This window comes from Cyclopterus lumpus, chromosome 7 (genome assembly GCF_009769545.1).
Source record: "Cyclopterus lumpus isolate fCycLum1 chromosome 7, fCycLum1.pri, whole genome shotgun sequence".
NCBI classification, from domain to species: Eukaryota; Metazoa; Chordata; class Actinopteri; order Perciformes; family Cyclopteridae; genus Cyclopterus; species Cyclopterus lumpus.
In genome coordinates, this window is record NC_046972.1 from 19,412,513 (window position 1) to 19,429,328 (window position 16,816).

The 16,816-nt window shown below is 47.1% G+C and overlaps 1 protein-coding gene across 1 annotated transcript in view; it reads right to left on the bottom strand.

The window, feature by feature from the left end:
- camta1a (calmodulin binding transcription activator 1a) overlaps nucleotides 1-16,816 on the bottom strand; it is a 147,195-nt gene that overhangs the window by 96,987 nt on the left and 33,392 nt on the right. Inside the window, exon 2 of the mRNA XM_034538255.1 lies at nucleotides 15,674-15,809. Coding sequence (XP_034394146.1) covers nucleotides 15,674-15,809 — 136 coding nt within the window. The remainder of the gene's footprint in view (nucleotides 1-15,673; nucleotides 15,810-16,816) is intronic.

The window sequence follows — 16,816 nt, forward strand, 5'->3', positions numbered from 1 at the left end:
TCATGAATCAAAGAAGCGTCTATAGTTCATCGTTGAAAGCAAAGCAACCCCCCCTCCCCTCCGCGCGCCACTCTATCCACTGACACTCTCTCCCCCCCCCTCCCGCATAGAGCTGACATCTTCAGTAATTATGTAATTAACACCATGGCAGGCCTAATTTCAGAGATAGTACGTTATAATTGCATTCAGTCGTTCATTAGTTAGGCCAAACATTCGATACACTGTGCGCAGGTGCGGCAGAGGGCCAAAGGCTACTTGTTTTTTTTAGAACGCAATCGCGGCGTCAATGACTTGATTGGTTTCTGCATGATATCGCTGACAGGACAGGTTTTTATAATTTACCAATAATTACCCTCGCTCTCTGACACAATAAAAAAGTCACCGGTCTCTGCTTAGATAAACCAATCAGTGTATGTTCCCTTCTGCTCCCTGCCTTCGTGGTCTGCCTGTCTGGTGTGAATAATGTCCGGTGGGCTGCTGCGTTGGACTGTATCATGGGAGGGAAAAAAAAGAAAGAAAAAAAAGTAAATGTCACAAAAGAACGGGACATTTTGTCTTCCTAGTGCAGGTGTAAAACTGTATTAAAATGATACTAAAAAACAGTAATTACCTGAGTGATAAAGGCATGTCAGGGAAAACCAGCAATACACGTGCGTTCGACATGATGTATTACACGAGTCAGGGCAGCAGTATGTCTTTGTGAGCTGTTTTTAATGGATTTTTTTTGTTTTTTAACAACAGTGAGAGCCGGTAATCTACATGGACACATCATAAAGGAGTAGCTTCTGACTGCGGCAAAATACAGTGTTGGGTTTAGACTTTTAATGGGTAAAACTGCCAACGGGGAAATAAAACTCCACCAGCATTATCCTTCAAACTTGTGACGGAAATGAAGCAACGCACACTGGGTGCTACGTAATTAAAAGGAATCTGGTCCTGGTCTGATGTCCTGTAATGAAACACTTTTTTTTCCTTCTTATTAGTGGATGGATAGCGTCACACTATTATGATGTTACAGTCTGGTTAGGCAGACAGACAATTTGGTCCCAGTAACACCAGCTCAGTTCCAGTCCCTGTGATGATTCCTTCAATTAAGCCTTTCCTGGCAGAGGAGGCCAAATGCTTAACTAGGCAGAATTGGAGCTGCCACTAGCTAGAGGTAGCAATGGGCTCCACTTCAACAGCTCATTCATCAGCCCCAGCGCTACCACTGGGCCACCTGTTCTGACACCACACAGGGATGGAGTCATTTGCATTCTGCTCCGGCCGTCCTCTTTCCTCACTTTTCTCCCCTCCTCCTCCTCCTCCTTTCTCTCGCCTACACAACTTTAAAGTTCCTCAGTGGCGGCTCTGGCAGATAATTGAATAGCGGGGTTTGATTTAGTTTGAAATCAATTTGGGAAAGGGGCTTTTCATTCATTATGCTCCTTGGCTTCTGTGCTTATGTCTGAAATCCCTCAAACTTTGGCAGGGGCTCGAGCATTGTCAGTTCAAAGTTAAATTGAGCAGCTGAGCTGGATTGACAGGCGAGTAGAACATGACGGGACAGAGAGAGAGTTGCATTGTGGGGAACGAGTGGACTCTCTCTCTCTCTCTCTCTCTCTCTCTCTCTCCACGGTGCTCTTTGTCACCACCAGGTGCTGCTGTGAAATAAGGAGAGAGGTGTCGACAGGAGGCACCCATGCACATTGCTTGACATTTTAGCCCGCTCCCTGCAGACACATATGGCAAGTGTGTGGGCGTGTGTGTGTGCGTGTCTGTGTGTGTGTGTGTCTGTGCCCTTATGCGTAACAATATTCTCCCGTGTGCATGCGTGTGTTTGCACGCCTGTGTTTCTGTTTGGCTACATGAGTCAATGTGTGCGCATGTGTTTTGGTTGTGTTATTCTAAACGCTTCTTTTTGCAACGGAGATTATTTGATCTACGTCTTTGTGACAGCGTCCACCTGACGGCGAGGCCGACACATTGAGCACAGTCCGTTATGAATCGATGGGATGCATTATACAATATGTTACGCTGCACGACGGGGCATTACATCACACTGTATTTGCAAACAACTTGGTGCTATTGGGGAGAAATATGGAAGTGCTTCAGCAGAGTGCATAGCACTTTCATGGATGTAAGAGGACTCTTTAACGCGACTTGGAGGGTTTGAATATCAGCTTTTCAATAAAGAGAAGGGATAACATTGTGGCGTGAACAGCTGCGTGAGCGCCTTAACTGAGAGGGATGCACAAATGGACACTTGGCGTCACAGCCTCTGTTGGGGACATCAGCGGCAGAGATCACTGCAGGTTTTCTCCACTTTAAAAGCAATTTCTTCCTCTGGATCAACCCCCCCCCCCCCGCATCCTCCAACTCCCTTATCTTCTTGTGTGCTCGACTCAATTGTCATCCGACTGACTTGAGGCTGTGTTAGATTGTTAAAACCTCCGAATATGGTAATCTGTGGGCCGGCTCTGACCTTGGGAGAGTGTGTTTGCAAGGTGTCAGACCCCCTAATTCATCAGAGACAGGCCATTAGCTGGCTATCCAGCCACGCAAACACACAATGGAACAGGAAGGAAAGTTCTCAGGGAAACCGGAGCAGCCCCCCGTTCTTGAGATATCATTAGTTACTGCCTTTCAAAACTGCTGAATTGGGACACTTACCTGACTTGCCCCATTTTTTTTTTTTACACCACGAGAGCCAAGATGTTGATGAATGGTTGTGAGAAACAACCCGGAAACGGAGAGAATAGGGTTAAGGACACATCCTACCCAAACTCCTCTACACTACGCACTAATGTCGGAACACAGGCGATGGCGAGACTAAACTATGAGGAATCACTCATTTCTCACACTTACTTCGGTAAACGAATAGCACACGGAAAATAATTTTAAAAAAAACTGCAGCACCTGCAGTACCTGACCGCAGTCACGTGTTGAGCACCTCTTTGAAGGATTAGTGAATGAAGGACAGGATATGCAAATAGAGCTTTCTCAAACAATCTCAAAGATGGCAAACGGTTGCCATGTGAGGTCAGCGGTTGTGAACAGCCTCATACATCTAGATGCCAAGAGAGATGGAATAGTAATTACCCCTGTGCATCTCTGCGCGGAGACGCAGCCTCTATCTTGTGCGCCGCGATGATTGACAGCCTCAATAAGAGAGTCGCGGCGCGCCCCCTTGCCCTCCGCCTACACGCCCCCTGCGACGACTTGGTCAAACCCATCGTCTGGTGGGTCCCCCCCTTCCCAGGCGGGGCGCGGGTGACACCCCTCGCTGATAATCCTGCCCATCACATCCATCATGCCACCCTGCTCACCCCGTGAGAGGGCACAACCGAGGGAATCTAATCAGGCGGTTTAATTGAGGAGCAGGGCTAGCCAATACCCGGGCAGGGAGGCCGGCTCTGCCTGGGCAGGCTCAGGGGACGTCAATAACACTCAGCGGGTGTCGATTCATCAGACCTCCTTAATGTCATTAGCCCTGAGAGGCTCGCTTCACCCCTCTCTCCGTCTTCTGTCTATCCATCTCATTCTCTCATGCATAAAACTTTCCCCTCACTCACTTTCTGTTGGCTCCTCTCTTCCCTGTGTCTCTAAATCTATCCATCTCCCACTCTCATTACCCTCTCCCTCGCCAATCTTTCCACAGGCAATAATATGTTCACCTTGCATAACAAGTTCAGGTATCGCCTAGAGAATGTTATATCTGTGCGTCTGTGTTTGGGAAATTAGCATGTGGACATTCTCGCCGCCTCCTATTTAGCCGCCCGGCTCTCTTCGGTCCTCCTCCCACCTTCCCCCCCCCAAATCTCCGGCCCCCCTCCCCTCTACCCCAATATGTTCTTCCTCTTGCTCTCCAACAACATGTGGCGCATATTCCAGCTGTTTATTAAACAATGCCAGCGCTTCCTCGGAGCAGGTGATGCAGTCAATTACTCCACAATTACCTGGGTAATTATGCAAAGGAGGAGAGAGAAGAGCAGTAGCAGGGGGATGAGGAGGACCTTGGCAGAGGTGGATCGGTGGCACTGGCAGTGGTTTGGGGCCCAGAATGGCAAGCGATTGAGACCTTGAAGTGACAGTGCCAGACAGAGTGCAGCTATAAAGGACGATGTGCCCCCTCACCTGCCAAAAACATACACTCACACACATAAACAACCACAAACACAGCTCCGAACATTCAGCTTCTGCCCCCAGAACACTGACACCCTGATGCCTGTGTGTGTGTGTGTGTGAGTGTGTGTGTGTGCACGCTAGTGTGTGTGTGTGTGTGTGTGTGTGGCTTTTCTGATTGCTCAAGCCTGCTGTTTTTGTTTTGGACAATAACTATACAGTGCTATACAGTTCGCCCCGCGGTTTGCCTCTACTCCCATGACAATTAGGTGTTTTATACCTGAGAGGCAACGGAGGAGGGCGGGGAGGAGACAGGAGAAGATTGGAGAGCGTTGTTGATGAAGGACAGAAGGGAGGAAAGCAGTGGGCGAAGAGAGAAAAGGTGCACTAAGAGCTGGCAAGGACACGTGTGGGGAGTCGCATGCATTCCACAGAGTCTTTGTACTAATGCTGATTAAATAAGAGGAGCTGCTTGTTTCCTTTCTTTCGACATATTTGAGAACATGCACATTCCCTTCCTCTCAAACCCCCACTAACAACCAGTGCTGCTCCGCAATCATCCATGTGGACTGTTTTACACACTGACAACGCGGCTCACGTCAAGTGGGCCTGACATGCATGTCTTGGGGTAAATTGAAGCCTGCCATGGGAAGTTTATGCACTCGGATTGAAAAATATTTTCTCTGGCAGGGTGAATAGTAAATTGTCAGCTCATCACTTAAGGAGGATTGTTGATGGGTGTAATACTTCCCAGCACATGGCTTCTACAAATAGTCTCAGGCCAGCCAACCCTCTTAACTCTGATGTGATTCCGTGGCTGGAGTACTGTCTCTGGACACTAAGCTTTCACTTCTGACTCTCCAAACTCGTCACTTTGGCTCATGTTGCAGATTAATTTATAAATCCCCCCCCCCCCATCAAGAGGGAGGTTGACTGACCACAGTTGAGGGGGAAAGTATGGCAAAAAAAATATGTTTTTCAGCAGCGGATGAGATGGTGAGCATTTTGGGATGCTGAGAAATGCACAACCCTTTTCCTTGAAGAGAGAAAAAAAAGAAAAAAAGAAGTGTGTCCTTTCGTTGTCCATTTGTCCACCTGTCTGTCCACCTGTCTGTCTGCATGTAGCAAAAGGAGCAGAATTCGGTGGTCACATGGCCATTCTGTGTTAGTGAAGATGGGCACGAGGGAATTACCTCACAGCTCCGTATCTCAAATCTGTGGGATTAAGCTCCATTAAACATGGAGCGCCGCTGAGCTTTATCTCGGGATTTTCACTCTGAGACACAGCAGGAGGAGGAGGGGAGTCAGGGGAGTGGGGAGAAATAGCGATGAAACGTCCTTCACCTTTATCGACCAAATTATATATATAAAAAAAAAATAATAAAAAGGAGGGATGAGAAAAATTGCTTGCCCATTCCACAGTACAATGGAGGAGAGCATGGCCATCATACACGCGCGTGCGTGCGTGTGTGTGTGTGTGTGTGTGTAGCATGCTTAAACACCCAGACAGCCACTCCAACACTGGCCACTACCCTCTGTGGCTGCTCCTCCTAGCATGCTGCTAGGACTGTGTAAAAACAGGCCTCTCCCCAGGCACACCGGTCCCTTAATGAGAAATGACCGCCGCTGAGCCTTTGCACTCCCGTACACTCTCTCCACGCGCGCAACTAAAATTTGCTCACGCCCAATCAAACAAGCGCCTCAAGACTTCAAGCGCAAAGAGAGATGAATTCATCATTTAGTGCTTTCTTTTGCAAACCGATACAACTGCACACTCAAGCTGGAATATTTGGGAAAGCACTTTAAGGGCCGAATGATTAGATTAATTGCCGGTCGACACTCTGCCGAAGTGAAATTAGCGCATGAGCATCATTGCGTTCCTTTGCCAAGGGAGGCCCCATGAATCGCCTGTTTGACTTTATTTGAATAATCAATAAGGCCCACTTACACAATAGACCACAGTGTCTGTATCTACACGCATCTATGTTTCAGTTTTTCAGCAAGAAAATGAACCAGCGCTTCGCTCAATACATTAACTGAACGGCACGAGCAAGACGTAGAGGAAGACGAAGAAGAAGGGGAAAAGTGTGCATGCTGGGAGTCGGGGTGGTCCAGTGATGAACACCTCCTGTGTCCTCCCTTCATCCTCTTTCTCTCTCTCTCTCGCTCCTCTCCCTCCTCTCGGCTGTTATTGATCTGATCTCCTCCTCTCTCAACTGGAGCCATGATTCATGTTGTTCCGACCGGCCCTCACTCACCCCACACAGACACAGCTCAGTCGAGCCCTCCCCTATCTATCTGTCCATCTGTCTCTGCCTGCTCCCTCAGCCCTCAGGGCGACCAACCTGCTGTCCATAAAAGGGCCACCGTGGCCCGGTTTGCTCCTGCGCGTGCGATTATCATCCTTACTATCGCTATTTCCTTTGTTATTATTGTTATTAGTCCCGTGTATTGAACATCTTGTTCTTCCATTAGGCGTCTTCCTGCAAAGTGTCTCGCAGGATCTACTTTCTTGATGTTCTCGCTCTCTTTCAGATTTACATATGACGCTTGATGAAAATCACTTGAGACCCCGCGCACCGGAACACATGCAGCTGAACGTATAATTGCACTTTTAAGTCATATTTTAAAGTCTGCATTAAGCGCTCCATGACCGCCTTTGATAACACTGATTAGGTTAAAAGGCATTCATTGTCCTGCTCGAGAATCAAAGGACAGTTTCTATCAATTGTTTGTGTGAGTGCTATTTTTTTTTTTTTTTTTTTTTTTACAATATATGCTGTTTATTCAGGCTTCATCTCTTAAAGTGTTCCAGTCCATTCAAATGCACTATGTTCATTTTCTGGAGAGAAAAAAAGCCAGTCAGACAAAGAGAGCGAGCGAGAAAGAGAGAGAGAGAGAGAGAGAGAGAGAGACTGAGACGTGTATAGGCAGTGTAGCTGCAGGAGCACATAAAAGTCCCGCTTCAGCCAAGGCCTCTGCTCCAATGTGTAGAAATTAATTGAGTGAAAAAAATCTGCTGTTTAAGGTTGAAGTGGGTTATGGGAGGCAGTGTAACAATTGTTTTCTGTTTGCCAGGGGCTATATATCGTTCATTCTGGCTTTCTCTCCCTCTCTCTCTCTCTCTCCGCTCAACACTCCCCCCATCCCTCCCACCTCCCTCACCATCCATCCACCTTCTAAGCCTCTCTTGCTCTCTCCTCTCCTTTTCATCCGTCTTTTATTTTCCACAGTCCACAGTCATTTTGATTCATTTTTATCTCTGCCATTTTCATCTTTCACATAGGATATTTTTTTTTTGGGGGGGGGGGGGGGGGGGGGGGGGGGCTATCTTTTAAACTTACATTTTCTCGCAATAACAGGCTCCATTTATGACTTGTGGTTTTACTATCTAGGCTTACGGCTACGTTTTCAGTTTGGAAATTCAGTCACATATGTGGCACATGCATACATGCATGCATACAATAACACGTTTGTTTTTTGTCCCCCTGAGATTCTGCCACTGTAACAGAATAAATGTCCATAGAGGCAATAGTGTGTGCGCGTGTGTGTGTGTGTGTGTGTGTGTATGTGCGCGTGTACGTTTCTGTGCACGCCAGTGCAGCTGTCTGCAAGCAAGCGCCATTATTTAGTGGCAGTGACATTAAGAGGGGACCGGTGTCGACACACAATGCAGAACCAGCTTAGCACTCCCTTGGGCTTATACAAATGACTCATTTTCTCTCCACATTTAAGTGTGCAATAGAAATACACAACTGTCTGTTGTTGCCTTTCATTTTTTCCGCACTATCAACAGAAAAATACGCCGCAAAACAACAACAAAACCAAAACAATTGAAAGCATTGAAAATCAACAGGAACTAAAAGATGTGTGTGATGCAATAGGACGTGGAAGGGAACATCTATCCAGAATACTTTGAAAAGAACAAGGTTACCACTGATGTAACAGCCAGGAATGGAATCAGAGAGATGTGAAATGCCATATGAATACAAGAGGAGGCGATGGAAGGAAGAGAAACAGAAGGCAGCTGGACACAAAGTTATGATGAACAAAACGTACAAGATAAGGGGACTTTTATCTGGATTAGTCATCCCTCTGTTGCCCACAACGGAAGGGTTAAACCTGTTTCCTGTGTTAAACTCCTCTTTAGCACCCTTTCATGTAAAATATCAAAACCTTTCAATATCACTGAGGAAAGCACAGTTGCCTACCCTGTATAATTCTATACAAACACTTAACCATTCTCTTTGAACTTTGCAGCTCCACTCATTATACCTCCTTTGAAGAGCGGATGTTGGAGCAATGCTACATTTTGATTTTGCAGCTATTAAATGTAACACAGCAGCACATTACATCTAACCCTCTGTGTTGCTGGTTAATAATACATAGGCCATGTGCAGCAAGCCAGCAGAATAAATAGCCACGCAAAGAGGAAGATAAAGGTAGCCCATGAGCGAGACGCTCGGGTATAACAAATTCATCTCTCTGCAAACGTCAATACAACAAATATTTTTATTTTTTGCAGATGAGGCAGAAAAAGGCTCCTGTGGAATCGTAGCCGAGTTGTGAGTAAAGAGGAGATAATGTCACTGGATGAATCCTCCTCAAAGCCCTTGCCCCTCGGTGGATAGTAGTATCCTAAACACCGGCGCTGCGTTCGCCATCTGACGGATATTAAAAGAACCAAGTGTTCCAGAGCCAGCCGGGGGAAAGAAGAGACGGTTCTGCCATAAGGCCTCGCAGCACACGGAGGGAAACTGCTTCTCTCGACATCGAGGTTCTGCCTTCGCCACAGGAATGGCCTCACGTTTAACGGAGACCGATGGAGGAAAGCCGCGTTCTCAAAACTCAAAAGGGAAGAAGCAGATTGGGGGGGGGGGGCGATAAAGACAGATGGGGTGAAAGGGAAACTCGCAGATTCGGTAAAGGGCACGTCCTGAAGAGCTATCCGAGGCATTTCAAGCAATCTATATAAAGCATTTCACAGGTTCTTCGGGAATAGAAAACCACTCTTTGATTTGACTCAATACTCAAGGCCTCAGCTGACCCTGACCTGGAGAAATGCCTGAGAAATGTGTGAACCAGCCAAAAGCTGGTTGGAGATCATTACACAGATTTCGCAAAGAACTCGCACACTGGCATAAGGGAGGTGAGTGGATGCTTAAACTACTTGCTTTCCTTTGAACTCCCACCTTGAAATTCAACCGACTCCAGCAATGGGAAGTGGGCCTTTCGGGTACACTGTATCACTTGCAGGTGCTGTATTCGGATCAGGGATGGATCTATGAAGAGCATTTGGGGCCTGGAACTGAGGAATGGTAGAAAGTTGGTGAAAGTTGCTCGTTTACATAAAAGCCAGGCCCCCCCCGTGTTGCCCAGAGATCTCCGTTTCGCTCACGAGACCAAAACAAAAAAGGAGAACTCACAAACCAGAGAGTCATGCAAAGCCAGGCTCATTGCCAGCACTGCTCTGTTTTCTTCACCCTCTCGACAACTCTCCTGCCCCTACTTTGCATATATCTGGAGTTGGTTCTGCTCTGCTCCTCCCGTGGGGGTTACATTTATCAAACGCTGGCAAAATCCCTTCATTTGGTGCACCAACAGTATCAATGCAGATAATGAGTGACATGTGAAGCACTGTTTCCGTCTCAAAAGATGTCCCCACCGAATAAAAACAGTAACATGGCTTCCAGTCATCTCCCCTTTGACTGAGCTCCATTATTCCTCTGAATTGGTTTGGAGGTAGGAAACAGCTGGACAGTTCTCCTCTTTCCACTGGAATTCAGGAGGATGGTCTGAACGTCTTTTAATGGAGGTCAGATTCCTCAAGCTTTGCACCATTTTACATATTTCTTTGGCTGCTTTCTTTGGTCAATGTCCTCCTAACCCTAGACAATAAAGGCTGTGGAGGCCCCCATGGAGTCGGCTCATTACGACAACACTATAAACACGTGGCAACAAGTGGTCTAATAAATAACGTAAGCTGTCGATAATGCACATTTCTTGGACAGGCCCATTATACATCCTGCTCCCTACAGCAACATTTCCAAAATTAGCCCCTCAAATCCGGCTGCTGGATTGAAATGGCGATAAGGCGAAAGGTGAAAAGGCACACTGAGGGCTTAACTGCTGCTGAGTGATTCGCAATTGTAAGAAGTAAGAGAGGAAAACTAATTACTGTGGTCTTTAAGGAAAACCATGGGTAAAGTGGACGCTCCCAATGCTGGGGGTAAGGCGTTCATGGGGGAAGGCTTTGGTTCAGTCACTAATAACAACATAACAACCCCCATTAAGCCATTATGCTGGAGAGGGGATTACTGCATTAATGTACTGCGCTGGATAAAAACACACACATACACAACCTAAAATGAATACCTGTCTCCATTAACTCCCTCCCTTGCATGGCAACACCCAAACCTAAATGCTGCAATTTCTAATAAAGGCTTCTGGATTTGTATCCACTGTGTATTTGTTCATTATTATACCATTGAATCGTTTTCCGTTCTCTCTCCCCAAGTTTATGTTCACCCTGTATTAGCGTGAATACGTGAACTAAACCATATTCTTCCTGTGCCTATGCAACCACTCGATGGCTGTTACCGTACCGTGTGTGCGAGGAGAGGGTTAAGAGTTATAACCATGGTAACCGTCCTTTGAAATATCACAAACAGATTGGTCTTAACTCCTCCACAATCAGGTAATTCAAAAAAGGAAGAGCTAGCTGTGTGAGCTCCAAGGCAAAGGGAAGAAGAAGAAGAAGAAAAATAGAGAATAACAAAAGCAGGCTCCGGGAGAAGAGACAATGGAAGCAGTAATCGATTTACTGTCTTTACAGAGCAGGCAGGCTGACTATTGTCGAAAAAAAGACAGCCTATAAGTTTGAATAAAAATGGAAAATAAAAACTTTTCTTTTGCTTTGGGGATTGCCTGTATCAGTAATCTGATCTTAATTTCACAGTTGACTTGGAGCGGGGGGGGGAGAGCATGCACAGCCTCACCTCCTCCCAGAAACAGGGGTTTGTTTAGTGCCCTCTCCTCACATCTGGCCCTCACAATCTGGTGGTATCAACCACCGCTCCTGAAAACACAAAAACAGCCACACAAAGCAACTCTACTTCACAGATATTCGGCTAGTTTGATGACAACTTACCAAATGCAACCCACTCAGGTGGCGTTGGGAAATGTGGAACGCTATTTTTTGTCCTCCCCATCGTGTTTCCAATAGCACACAAACAAGGTATGAGGCCACAGCGTTTGAATTCAGATGGAAATGTGCTTGGGTGGACCACAATCATCAGTGTTTGATTTTGCTGCAAAAATGAAGGGCGAGACTTGAGTTAAATGTTGAAGGTCATGTGATATTGAAAGCCAATGCAGTGTGGCATCCAGTGCGCATCCACTAGCATCCACTCCATTACAACATTAGCAACTAATGTTTTGACATTTGTCTTCATTATTATCAATGAACAGAGCGATTGAGCCACCAGCATGCTCCATTACCTTCCTTCATTGCACAGTTGCACAGTTGAAATCACACATTAGGGTGGATCCAACATGAAATGACAAGTTACGGGGTCTGAGGACGCACCCGCTGATTATTTAGGTGCTGGAGGGTGAAAAGGCCGGGTGAAGGGATGGCGGGGTTGAGCTGAGGCAGGGATGGGATTTAGGGAATTGGTGGAGAACTGTATTGACATTAAAGTCTTGGGAGCGCAGAGGCGCAGAGCAGCACAGCACACCTTAAGAGCAGAAGCTCATTTCAATCGGTATAATTAGCCTGTGGTAATGAAATAAGTCAGAGGCACTGCCACCTTCACTTAAGAGAAAATCGATCCGTATTTTAGGGAGTTTATTAAAGCTTAGGAATAATGGGGATAGGAGATAGAAGGGGTGGAGGAGATGGGGTTAACAGCTAATCAGAAGATGAGAAGAGGGAGCATTGGGGGGAGAAGCCCGACGAGAAGCAGAACGGATCTCAGTTGGAGTCAGTCAAAGCAGATGTGTTCCAGGGCTCTGCTATTTCACAGCGAGAAGCCAGGGGATGCTAGAGCTATGCATACTGCGAGACCTACAGCCTGAATTAAGATGACATCACTCTGTGAGAATTGAACCAATCAAAACGTGGTGTAACCGAGGAACCTGACTGATAGAGAGAGGGCCACCGGACATCCTCGCCACTGGGGGGGGGGGGGGGGGGGCGAGGATCCTCGTGGAGGTTCGGCTGTGGCCAGGAGCAGGTGAACAACTCGAGCCTGGTAAGAGCAGGATGTGGTGAGATAATCACTGATGGACATCCCTCCTCAGGTGCCCCAAATGCATGCTGGTAGACGGGGGGTGGGTGGGGTGGGGGTGGGGGGGTGTTGCTTGCTCATTTATCCAGCCGTCTGGCCAACTCACCTGGAGTGATGGGGGAGACGTCAGGAAGGCAGGCTGCTATTTCACGGCCTGTTAAGCGCTAATGCCGCAACATGCCCCGCGCTCCAATTTTAGGGAACAGGGAGCATTACCGCCCTAACTCAAGGTTCCGTCCGTCTGGACCGTGGACTTGGAGGGTAGTGGAAGAAGGAGGTGGGGGGGGGCTGGTGGAGGAGAGGAGGGGTCTAGACCGGGACAATGAGAGAAATCTCGGGGAAAGAATTAAAAGACAGGGAAACAGAGGGTGGAAGAGAGAAAGACCCTCAACCAGAGTAAGAGGAAGTGAGATGGAGGCAGAAAGAGGGGAGAGCCTCGGTTTAAACGGGCTGCTGAGCCAGCACTGTGGAGCAGACAGGACAGCAGCAGCACGCGCTGACATCTACTCATGCCACGCTAGGCTGCCTCCTACAGGCCCCAGAAGGGCCTTCGCTCCCGGACTTGCAGCCTTTTCTCTCGCCGGAGCCACTGAGCATCACGGGCCTGAACTACCCACAGCGCTTGTCCTCTCTGTGCACTAAACCTGGCCCATGTAATAACCACAGAACCACTATTAAGCACTGGTAGGCTGGGGAATCAGCTACAACAGAGCATGAGGGATGTAAAGACTCCCAATTGTAAAACAATTGACTTTTACGCTCATCTTATGTCAACTCTTTGTGCCCTGCCTTTGCGAAGGTATGGTATGAATTATATATTCAAATGGATCTTTCCCTTCTCCAGCGGAAACACAGTACCAAGCAGAAAGAGATCGATCTTCATCCTCTCCCGTGGCCTCAGAACTTTCACTGTACAGGAGGCAAAGGTCAAGTCATTTGGATGTGCTTACAGTAAACATGCCTGTGCATGATGGGTCATGGTTCCCATCATAGGACGGTTACAGCAGTGATGGATCACTTCTCCCCCGTCAGTCTTGAGAGGTGGGCCAATTGGGGACATGACTCAAGTGTTCCAAGGCTGCGAGATGTGCAGGAACACACAACACAGCAGTGCGACTCAGCGCTGACAGTGTGTGCACTGTATTCTTACCTACAGCATGTGAAATAGTGCTATGATCCAATGTGGCTTTTGCAGCCTTAAGTCAGCTTCTTCTTCTTCTCTCTCTCTCTCTCTCTCTTCAATAAGTTCACCTTCACACCTTGCACTGCTGAGCACAATTAGCAATTAGCTCTGGTAAATTAGACGGGTTACAACATATCAGAGCTCACACGGCAACATCCCAGAATGGAGAATCCCAGTCAGTGAACTCTCCATCCGTCTTCACGTGTGCGACTCGTGACGATTGCTCTTTAGTGCATCCTTTATCTTGCGTCGTTGCACACTGTACAGCGCACACTACAGGTTTAGTGAGTCGGCGGCTCAGCCTCCGACTGCTTATTGCTACTGATGGACATAAAATACGGTAATGATTCGAGAATCCTTTGTGTTGTATTTCACGAGAGTCCTCGCCTTTTTAGATATTATTGTTTATAAAGCAGAGGTCTGGATATTTTGGTACTGTAACAGTACGTTTCTCCTTGTGACAGCTACGAGATCACAGAAGAGCATGCGTGATCACGGGCCGAGAGAAGATACAGTCGCTTTAAAGACAAATGGCTGCTTTTCTGGAGCATTGACCAGTAGCATTGATGCTGGAAAATAGGACAGGGTCAAACAGTACAGTATTTTGTTGGGGGGGGGGGGGGGGGCAGTGCTGAAGTGGGCCGCGAGCGATGATGTAGCAGACAGCAGAAGTAAGGTAGAAGTGGGCACATATTCAACTGGCATCTGTTGCCACTTTCTAGCTTGAAATAAATCTTTATAATGTTTATGCATGCTTCAGGAATGGTTTGAGGGAACAGCTGACTAACTATAACTGTACAAGTCAAGTTCAAAAGACAACTTCTGGATTCAACTTTTACCATATCATACCTCCCATCCCCCTCTTCCTGGAGGGACACTTTGAGCTGTAGCTGGTGCGACATCCTAAAAGATCTAACAGTAAACTCACCCCCAAAAAAACAAGTGCAATTGGCAAGTATGACCCCATCCTGTAGTTGAAACAAAACACATACTGCACTATGTATATGTATGTATATATATATATATATATATATATATATATATATATATATATATATATATATATATATATATATATATATATATATATGTGAAGGAGTGTGTAGGATTTGATGAGGAAATGTTCGTTCGGCCCAGACGGTATTCTGTGGGAGAGACACTACTGTACATAATCTGTATTCACATGTTAATAAAAACCCTGTCAATGCACGTATGGCTGACTTAAAGCCAGGACTGTCAGAAACTCAGAAACTGGAACAAAATAATGTAACCAAAAAAGGATGGATGTGTGTTGTCCCAACGGGTTATCAGACCACTGCAGGACTGGAGATGACACTGAGCTGGTAAGGCGAAGGAAGAGGCTAAATATCTGGGGGAGTACAAACAGAGAGCAGCGGCCCTGCTGGGAGAGAGCCTGAGCTTTGTCTTTGTTTCACTGTGTGACGCAGACTCACAGCACCACTCCCCGAGGTGTGTGGTTAGGTGTATGTGAATTATGTGACCGTGTTTGTGTGTGTGTGTGTGTACACGTGGACACACACACACACACAAAGAGGAGACCAAAATCGAACTCTTCTCGAGCTCAACTTCTGTGCTTCCGGGCATCTGCGCTCGTGGCTAATCGTGTGAAAGAGGAACGTTAGCGCTGCTGAAAGCAAAGGCGGTGAACTCGTCTGGGGCTGGACCCGCATCTGGGCACCTTTATGGCAGCAGCTGGTATGCGGAGTGACGTGGAGTGAGCTAAGGGAATGTCAGCTCGACAGTACTGCTTTGAGCCAGCGAGATTAATGTAGGCTCTCTGGAGCAAAGGCAACATCCAGAGCCTTAATAAGGTACAAACAATTGGTTCCACTCCACCGGCTACCCAGGGAAAACCATTGTTGTGCCGCATTGTAAGGCTCCTTGGAGACGCGGGCCGACTGCAGCATGTGACTGTCTCCATTACAGTCAGGGGAGAGCTCACTGTGGACCTGTGTTCGTCTGTGTCAGGGTGAAGGCTGGCTCTCCCCCGCCCCACATCCCCCACATCATCCCTCCCTCTCCCCACCCCCTCCTTTCACTCCCTCTAAATCCAAACTCTTGTAAGCGCACTCACCTCGACTCCCTGCACTTTCAACTTCATGTGATCCTCCCGTGTGGTCTTCCCGTCTTTCCTCTTCTTCCAGCAGTAGCCATCCTTTCTGTACTTCACCTTCTTCCTATTGTACAATATCATCGACCCATTCTGCGGCCTGGATCCGGGGAGACCGGGCAGAGGGGGGGGGGGGAAGCAAAAGAGAGAAAGATGAGATGAGATGAGGATTTTTTTTTAGGCAAAGCTACAGCATAGCTCAGGGACTCATTTTAGAGATGTACAAAGAGGCCCGACACGAGTCTGCGCCGGACAGAAAATGCACCAGTGACTTAGATGACAAGACTTCTTTATGGTGTTTTTTCAGCATTGGTATGCACAGTTTGACAATGAACAAAGCACCCTTCAGCATACATTTCTCCCAATGAGAAGTGTGTGTGCTAAAGGGACACTTCTTCTCACAGAGTAAATTACATGAAGGGCACTGTGTAAAGGAAACATTGTGTGTGTGTGTGTGTGTGTGTGTGTGAAGGGGGGTTTCCTTATCTGTGATTCATCCAAGTCAAATGAGTTGTGGTGTTGGAAGTCCCTCGGGGGAACGAAGATCATCCCTTACACTCTATTCATAATTCATTCTCCCTCCACCAGACCACAGCCTGTAGGCTCATTATGATATAATATAACTATTTGATGATAATCTGCCTTTCCACTCCGATATGTAACAGAGGCATTTGGCGCTCAGTGTTGAACATTAACTGAAAGTGTAGCGTAAAACATTTATGGCTTACTCAACAATCAGTGAGCAGTTGGACCTAGTTTTGTGTGGGCGTATTTGTGTTTGTGTGTGTTTGTGTGCATTGTGGTGTGGGTATCTGCAGCATCAATCCAGACACACTACACTTTCCCCCACGCACTTTTGCACTCCTCTAACAGACAGACACACTATCCACAGTTGCTATGATTTGGAGCTCTACCAAATGAGAGCAGGTTTGCCTCAGTGTTTGAGTGGGAAAGCAGTCTGCCCCGCGCTGCTGAGCGGGGCGGGGCTTACGCTGCGTTTACACACGACTATTTCTGACGACCTACTAGAAAAAGTACAACCGAAGACCAGTCAAAGCGAGATTTATATTGTGTGAAAGATCAGTTTGTCACGGTCAGCCCATGTTT